We start from the raw sequence: 8746 nt of genomic DNA, 5'->3' as shown, positions 1-8746 counted from the left end.
GATGGATGGATGGATGGATGGATGGATATGGATGGATGGATGGATGGATGGATGGATGGATGGATAGATGGATGGATGGGCGGATGGATGGATATGGATGGATGGATGGATGGATGGATGGATGGATGTGGATGGATGGCGGATAGATGGATGGATATGGATAGATGGATGGATATGGATGGATGGATGGGCGGACGGATGGATGGATGGATGACTGGTGAGCGGATTGGTGGCAGGCAGTGGGTGAAATCGATGGGGAGGCTGGGACTTTGAAAGAGTGACAGATGGACAGGTAGGTGGGTGAGTAGGCTGGGTAGATGGATGGATGAGGATGATGGGAATGAGCAGAAGCAGCGAGGACAGAGGAAGTAGGAGGATAGAAAGATGGGTGGATGACGGATGAATAAGTAAGTGGGTGCATAGACGGATGGGTAGAGTGGTGGGTGGATATATCTAAAGCAGTGACAAGTAGATTGAGATATTACCTTATTGTATGAATATTACTGAGTACCCGTGTTGTGTTCAGTGCAGAGATACACGGTGACAGCAAGATAGACACAGTCTCTGAGTCCCTGACGACTCGTTTGGAGGACAGTTAGATGGCTAGCCACACAGGAGCACAGCCTCCTCTTCTAGGAATGAGAACTTTGTTCTGAAGAAAGGAAAGGCCTCCCTGAGTCAGTTACATAGCTGTCCTGGTAGATCCCAGCCAAGTGGCTCATGGCAGAGGCTGACTTTGTGGCTCTGCCAGCTGGGCTGGTGGCAATGGTCTTCTCTATCCTAATCTGGGGTCCTCCCTGTCACACATCCTCCCTTCCCTCCTCCTATTGCAGGTCACCCCAGGGCTTTCTCAGACCCATGCAGGAGTGGCCACCAAGCTATGGTCACAGGGACTTGGGGGCAGGGACATGCAACATGCAGCTAAATTATTCTTAGGTCTACTGGGGATGGAGGAGAGTTACAAATCTGTACTATAATTTGGGTAGGGGTGTGTGTGTGTGTGTGTGTATGTGTGTGTGTGTGTGTGTGTGTAGGCCAGAGATCAACCCCTGTGTTGTTCCTCAGGAATTACCCACTATCCACCTTGTTTTTGAGACAGTCTCTTCCCTGGGGTCTGGAGCTCACTGATTCGTCTCTACTGCCTAGCCAGTGAGCCCCAGCCATCCGCTTGTCTTTGCTTCTCCAGTGCTGGGATTACAAGCACGCACTGCCCTGCATGGTTTTCTACACGGCTTCTTGGGGCATCAAACCCAGGTTCTCGTGTTTGTGTGGCAAACACTTTACCACTTCCCCAGGCCTAAACTGTGACTTTCACATCCTGGTTCTCGGGGAGAGAGGACAGTACTGTGACTCAGCCAGTGAGTTCAGGAGCTCCTAGCCCTGGCTTTTGATGACCCAGCTCACATCCACAGCCCAGGCTTCCTTTCCCACAATGTGCAGTGAGTGGCCCATGGCCCAGGAGTGATGTGGAGGTGAGTTAGTTAGGAAGTCTGGGTGTGCACTTGCCTTTGGATAGTTCTTTTTTAGGGGTTGTGCACAGGGCAACCAGTCTCATGCATACCAGGCAGGCACTATATCCCCGAGCTTCACCTCCAGTCTCCTGTGTCCATTCTTGGCAAGATGGAGTGTGTTTGCACATCTGTGTGTGTAAGTATTTGTGCACAAGTTTTAGTGGAATCTGGGGAACAACTAGGCTCCCAGGTCATAAAGACCAAGCCAGATCAGCATGCTCACTCCCCACACTACTTCTTAGGGAATCTTGGGTGCTAGATGTTCAACATGACCTTTACTCGGATCTAGAACCCTAACTCTTCCTCGTTTTTCTCCCCATTTTCCATGAGTATACACGGGGAAGATGACAGGACACACTGCTGGACATTGAGGACAGTGGTTCTCAACCTGTGGGTCGTGACCCCTTTCACAGGGGTCTCATAAGACCATCCGTATATTAGATATTTACATTACGATTCACAATAGTAGCAAAATTACAGTTGTGAGTAGCAATGACAGTGATTTTATGGTTAGGGTCCCCATGACGCAAGGAGCTGTATTAAGGGGTTGCAACATTAGGAAGATTGAGAACCACTGATTTAGAAGGGGTTTGAAATAGAATGCAAAAAAAAAAAATGTCAAGTGTTTATTTATATCAGATAATTGGGTTTATCCATTAACAGAAACCCCTGTCCAGGGGCTTTTGCTGCACAGCTATCTGCATGCCCTTGACCCCTATTCTGCCCCTGCCTTTTCTCCTGAACTTATCCCAAACTCATTCTGCAAAGCACAGGGGCACCTGCTCAGCAGACCCCCACCCCCTCATTTCCAGGCAGGTAAGCTTGCCTGTTTCACGTACCTGATTCCTGTGTGAGGAGGAGAAGTAAGGCTAATATATGCTTTATTATGCCAAAGGCAGTGATGAACAGTTCAGGGAAGGCCACGGGCCAGGGACCAGGACTGGGCAGGGCCACTCCCTCGCCATGCAGGCCAGGTAACCATAGGCAGGTCTGTGTCTCGCTTAGAGTCCTCTCTCCTGCTATGACTTCATTTTAAAAATTAGCCCTTCCAGGCTGGGCACCATGGCCCACACCTTTAATCCCAGCACTCCGGAGGTAGAGACAAGTGGATATTGGTGAGTTAGAGGCCAGCCTGGTCTAATTAATGAGTTAAGGACAGCCAGAGCTATATAGAAAGACCCTGTCTGTAAAAAAAAAAAAAAAAAAAAAAAAAAAAAAATTAAATGCTTCCTGAATGCCAAGCAAAAGGAACTTTTTGAATAAAGCTTTGTTTTTATAAGTCCAAAACAACCACAGAGCAGACTCTTGCTGTCTAGCAGGTTATCAGGGGTGAGTCAGATGTGGGTCAAGGGCTTTGGGTTGTGCGCATAGGGAGAGGCTGAAATGGAGTCCTACTGACTGGGGGCCTCTGTGGACTCAGGTCAACACCTCGGCGTGACGAAATGTAACATCACATGCCACAAGATGACCTCACCAATCCCTGTGGCTCTGCTCATCCACTACCGGCTGAATCAGGAATCCTGTGGCAAGCGCGCCATCATGTACGTATTACCTATCACTCGGGTCCTCAGACGGCCCTGGGACCTCCCCACCCTCTCCTGCCTGCCTCGCCCTTGCTGCAGGCCCACAAGCTACCTCACTGACCTTATGATCAGTGGCAAACAACAGAGATGAGGAATGCCCACTGTGGTCCAGGGCAGTACCCAGGGTGGTGCTTCCTTTCAGGCCTGTCTATACAGCCCGTTAGATCCCATGGGGCAGTTGAGTGAGGTGGTCTACCAGAGGCAGGATCCAGGCTCCAGCAGGTGAACCAGAGGCCCTGATCACTTCCTACCTCCACGCCTCAATTTTCTCATCTGGGAGATGGGTGGCAGGAGGGGAAGAGGAGGTGGGGAACTAAAGTGGGTGGCTGAGCCCTTGGAAGGCACATGGATGGCTGTTAGCAAGTGGCAAAAGACCAGAGCCCTCAGGACCACTGGGGAGGAAACAGGCCCAGTCAGTAATCATTTTCTACCTAGCCAGTTTGGTCCCTTGTTCTGTCTGGGGCATACGGTGAGTTTTGCCCATTTGCTCAGTCTGAATCTTCCCTAGGACTGATGGAGGCCCCTGAGCAACCTTAGCCGTGCAGGAAATGCCCAGAGTCCTTCTTAACTCGGGCTCTGCTAGCGGAAGTCCAGTACTTCCTGTCCCCTAGACAGCTCCCCTAAGGAGTGAGGTTCAAAATGCCTTCCTGCCTGCCCTCTCTGCTTCCCCACCACGGATTGCTTTTTTTTTTCAGATACCCCCCAAATAGTTGCTTCTGTCTTCTGAGGAAAGTGGAAGAGGGGTACATGGCACTCTTGCAGTTGGGCACACTTCTTTGTCCACCTCATCTTCCTGCTGGTTAAATGTGGTTAGCCTGGCAGCTGCAATGCATACAGGCTGTATGACCTGCAGAGGCTGTAGTGTGGACCGGTAATCGGCTCTGAGCTGCTGTAGGGGCAAAGCAGCCATACACAGCCTCACAGGAGGCCACAGATTTAGACCACACTCAAGATCCCAGTGAGGATCCTGAACAGCTTTGGCTCTGAAAAGTTGCTTCAGCCTGAGGACAAAACCTAGAAGAGGAAGTTGGGGGCCAGAGGGCAGCCATCACCATGGGACAGGGAGCGCACGCACAGGATCTTTCTAGAGTGAGGAAACCCGCCTCATAGCTGGTGTCAGAGAACACCCGTGGCATCCCCAGATCAAAGTCCAGAGCTGCTGGCCTTTATGGTAGTGATGTGGTTATTAATGCTGTAATTGTTAGGATGCCTGCTCTGTTTTTCGTTAGGTTCCTTACCCTTTATTTTGCTTAGCAATAACACAGAAGTAGGGCTCCCATTTGCCTGGGACTTTTCTGGTTTTGAAAGGGGAAGTCCCTCAGGCTGAAAATGCCGGTTCCGAGGTGGTGGCGGTCCCCTCCAGACCACAGACATTCATGTCTCTTCCGAGGGCTGGGAGACATAGGGGATGGAGTGGCCCAATGCCTCACACTAGTAAGTCAGGACAGCTTGCCTGCTGGGCATGTGAGCAGTGCCCCACACCACTCCAGTCTGGCTGTCTAGAATCTGGGCATCACCAGCCACTGTCTTCCTTATAGCTTGGAGACAAAACAGCACAGACACTTCTGTGCCGATCCAAAGGAGACATGGGTCCAAGACGTCATCAAGCACCTTGATCACCGGGCCACTACTCAGCCTCCGAATAGTGCCAAGTTTGAGAAGTTGGTCAATGTGACACCTGGGATCACCCTGGCCGCCAGGGGACTGTCCCCATCTGCACTGGCAAAGCCTGAAGTCACAGTGGAAGGCCTTACTTTGGAGCTGACTACTATTGCCCAAGAGGCCCAGAGGCCCATGGGGACTTCCCAGGAGCCGCCAGCAGCAGTGACTGGATCTTCTCCCTCTACTTCCAAGGCTCAGGATGCAGGGCTTTCAGCCAGGCTTCAAACTACTGGGATTTTTGAGGAGTCTGCTGTCTCTACCACCATTTGGCAGAGTTCTGCTGTCTACCAATCTGAATCTAGGCTCAGGGCTGAGGAGAAGGCTACTGAGCCCCCATCCACTATAGCCCCATCTACCCAGGCACCCACCATTTCCCATTCAACCCCGGAGGAGAATGTAGGGTCTGAAAGCCAGCCCCCATGGGTCCAGGGACAGAGCCCCAGTACAGAGAAGCCTCTAGGGCCTGAGGAAACAAATCAAGCTCATACTGATGATTTCCAGGAGAGGGGGCCTGGCAACATAGCCCATTCCTCAGTGTCCCCTTTCTCCTCTGAAGGGACCCCCAGCCGGGAGCTGGTGACTTCAGGCAGTTGGCCTCCCAAGGCAGAGGAGCCCATTCATGCCACTGCAGACCCCCAGAAACTGAGCGTACTTATCACTCCTGTCCCTGACACCCAGGAAGCCACCCGGAGGCAGGCAGTAGGGCTGCTGGCCTTCCTGGGCCTGCTCTTCTGTCTAGGGGTGGCCATGTTTGCCTACCAGAGTCTCCAGGGCTGTCCCCGCAAAATGGCAGGAGAGATGGTGGAAGGCCTCCGCTATGTCCCCCGTAGCTGCGGCAGTAACTCGTATGTCCTGGTGCCAGTGTGAGTTGCCTGCCTGCCTGTGTCCATAGTTCGATTCAGACAGCTGTCTGGGGACCCCCATCCTCATACCCACATTCACCCAAGGATGAGGCAGTGGGAATGGGGAGGCTGGGTCCTCCAGGAGCCATGTGCTCCAAGCCCCCAGTTGAGGCCCTGGAGGCCACCTTTTGCCATCACCCCCTTATCAGAGACAGCCGGTGACCTTCCAGCCCACCTATATTTGAAAGACTCCTCTGCTGCTGGCTGGTTGGAGGGGCCCTTGACACCCCAACCCTAGTGAACAATTATTTATTGAATTCCCAGGCCCCGTGACACCTGTCTCCTGTGAGCACCGTAGTCCACCCATCTCAAGCAGCAGGTCGGGCCCATTTGCCTGTCCCTCTGACCTCTTCACATCTCCTGGGTTTGCTGCACTCGCCAGCCCCTCCCCCTCCCTGGCCAGCTGCGGTGCTATCTCTCCTATCTCTCCCTGTCCCCTGTACAGAGCACACTACCGTCACCACCATCACCACCACCTGTTGTGTCCTTTCTTGCATGAGGTTACCGCTGTGTCTCCTGGAGCTCTCTGGGAAGGGAGATGAGCCAGCCTGGGGTTTTGCTGCACTCCTCCCCAGGCTGTGCAGTGACAGCATGCTGCATCTGAAGGTTGGGTCTAGACCCCACTCAGCGATCTGCAGAACAAGGTGCCCCATCTGTAACAGAAAAGAAGCGTGGCCCAGAGATGGCAATACCCCATGGTCCTGACGTTGTCACTTCCTCTGAGATCCTTGTCCCCATCCCTGGATGCAGCCCCCAGCCCTTCTCCACGCTGACAGTCACTGCCATCCCACTGGACTGACATCTTTGCACCCTGTGACTCTGAGGACGGGCAAGGGTGACTTGAGGGTTCAGGTCGTACCCTGTGGGCCCCTACATGGAGGCTGAGTTGGGGACCTGCAGAACAGAGGCCAACTCAGAAGGTCCCTCTGTGTTCTCACTAGGCACCCCTACTCCACGCACCAAGATGACAGCCACAGGTCCGCCCTGCCTGAAAGACAAGCCACAGAAGAGGATGACGAGCCCTTGGGAGGCAGAGGATCCAGGGTAAGCACCAGGAGTGGCCACACACCTGGCTTAAGTTTAGGGACTTGAGCGTGTATGTGCCCAGCCCTCATGGTTAGGAGGCTGGGTCCTCTCTCAGCTCTGAAAGCACAGTTCACACCAAGGTCTCACCTTTGCCCCACTACAGGCAGGGCCAGAAGTCCCATAACATTCTCCAAGAGTCCTGTGAAAATTTCTGGAAGGGACTCTGCCCTGGGCACAAAGTGACTGCTAAAGCCTCCAGCATGTCCAGCATGGAACAGTTGGGCAATACCTATACTCCAATAGCTGGAGCTGGACCTGCAGACCTTGCCCCCGCCAGGGTCCTTGGTGGCAGCTCTCCCAACCCTACTCCTAATAGCCCCAATCCTCCACCTTCGGAGCCTCCCGTGGGCAGGTTTCACCCAGAAGTGACTCACTCCTTGGTAGGTAGAAACTCAGGACAGTTGGCTCTGTTCCAGAGTGAGGAAACCAGCCCCTCGATGACCCTCCCTCCTGGAAAGTTTGTGGGAGGCTCTGGTCTGGCGCTGTGGGCTGGAGGAACAGCAGCCTGTGTGCACTTTGTCCTGGCTCCTTCAGTGCAGAGCCTTCAAAGGTTGGGGCGCCCACTTCCCTATTGAGAAAGCTGCTGGGGCGTGTGTCCCCTTGTTAGACTTTGTGGGTTCTCCCCAATAGGATGTGTTGCTAAGACAATCTGGGGAGGACTTCGGAAGGAGTTGGTAAATCCTTTGGCTTTTTCAAGCATCATTACCAATGTCTGTGCCATTTTGTATTTTACTAATAAAATATAAAAGTCTTGTGAATCAAATAAGAATGCTTTTCTCTGGGGCAGGCCCAGGGAGGGCCAGGAGAGGGGACAATGGTGGGGTGTGGGGGGGAGATAGGAGACTGGGAAAATTCTGAGACCCTGTCTCTAGCTCATTTGTACCAGGGCAGGAATTTTACAGAAGGCAGTGCAGATGGGAATAAGGAGAACCGGGCCCTGGGCTAGCTCGGGGCTGCCTTGCTGTGCAATGGTGAGCCAATGCCTTCACCTCTCTGGGCCTCTATGCATGTGGGTATATCTGGCCTGTTGGTCTAATAAGATTCAGGATCCCTGTGGGTACTACTCAGAGTCCCAGGAACCACCACCTAAGTACCCCTGATATTGCTGTCACTCGCCTGGTGTCCACATTTTCCTCTACAGTGTCTGCTCATCCCTGGTTCATATGAAGATGAGAGAGGGACCGGCTCTTCTAAAGAAACCAGGAAACTCATTTATAAGGACTCCACTGTGAGCTGTCGTGCACGCTGAGAACAGCACAGGGTCAAGTCCAGCAGCCTATTGCTATCGTTCGTGAACTCACAGATGGACATCTTTTAAAGCAGGATCCTACCTCTCTTCATTTTATATATTTATTTACTTATTTTTACTTTTTGGAGTAGTGCTAAGACCCAGGGCCTCAAGCCTGCTAAGCAAGTGCGGTGCTCCTGATCTTTTTCCAGTGTTTTGTTTTGAGACATCATCTGACTGGCCTTGAACTCATTCTGTAGTCCAGGCAGGTCTTATACTCCTCCCTCCTCAACCTCTTTGTTGAGCAGCTAGGATGACATATTCTGCTGTTATTAAATATTAGGGCATGTTTCCGTCAATAACATCTTTTTTTATTTTTTTTTTTGGTTTTTTTTCGAGACAGGGTTTCTCTGTGGCTTTGGAGCCTGTCCTGGAACTAGCTCTGTAGACCAGGCTGGTCTCGAACTCACAGAGATCCACCTGCCTCTGCCTCCCGAGTGCTGGGATTAAAGGCGTGCGCCACCATCGCCCGGCCTATCAATAACATCTTAGACTCAGTGTCTGTCTAAAATTAGAGGGAGCATAGGGCTGGAGAGGAAGCTAAGCAATCATGAGCGCTTGCTACTCTTGTAGAAGGCACAGGTTTGGTTCCCAGCTTTCCCACCAAACAACTCACAGGGGATGTGACACTCTCTCCTGGCCTCCACAGGCACCTAACATACACATTGATTTTTCTATAGTCTCTCAATGACCCGAAGCATCCGACACCATCGG

The 8746-nt window shown here is 52.3% G+C and overlaps 1 protein-coding gene across 1 annotated transcript in view; it reads left to right on the top strand.

Annotated features, from left to right (window-relative positions):
- Positions 1 to 7503, top strand: part of Cx3cl1 (C-X3-C motif chemokine ligand 1) — an 11730-nt gene extending 4227 nt beyond the window's left edge. Inside the window, exons 2-3 of the mRNA XM_005345593.3 lie at positions 2932 to 3052; positions 4633 to 7503. Coding sequence (XP_005345650.1) covers positions 2932 to 3052; positions 4633 to 5623 — 1112 coding nt within the window. The 3' untranslated portion in view covers positions 5624 to 7503. The remainder of the gene's footprint in view (positions 1 to 2931; positions 3053 to 4632) is intronic.
- The last annotated feature ends 1243 nt before the right edge of the window (positions 7504 to 8746 follow it).

This window comes from Microtus ochrogaster, chromosome 4 (assembly GCF_000317375.1).
Source record: "Microtus ochrogaster isolate Prairie Vole_2 chromosome 4, MicOch1.0, whole genome shotgun sequence".
In the NCBI taxonomy this organism is placed as follows: domain Eukaryota; kingdom Metazoa; phylum Chordata; class Mammalia; order Rodentia; family Cricetidae; genus Microtus; species Microtus ochrogaster.
This window is presented reverse-complemented; position numbering and strand designations above follow the sequence as displayed.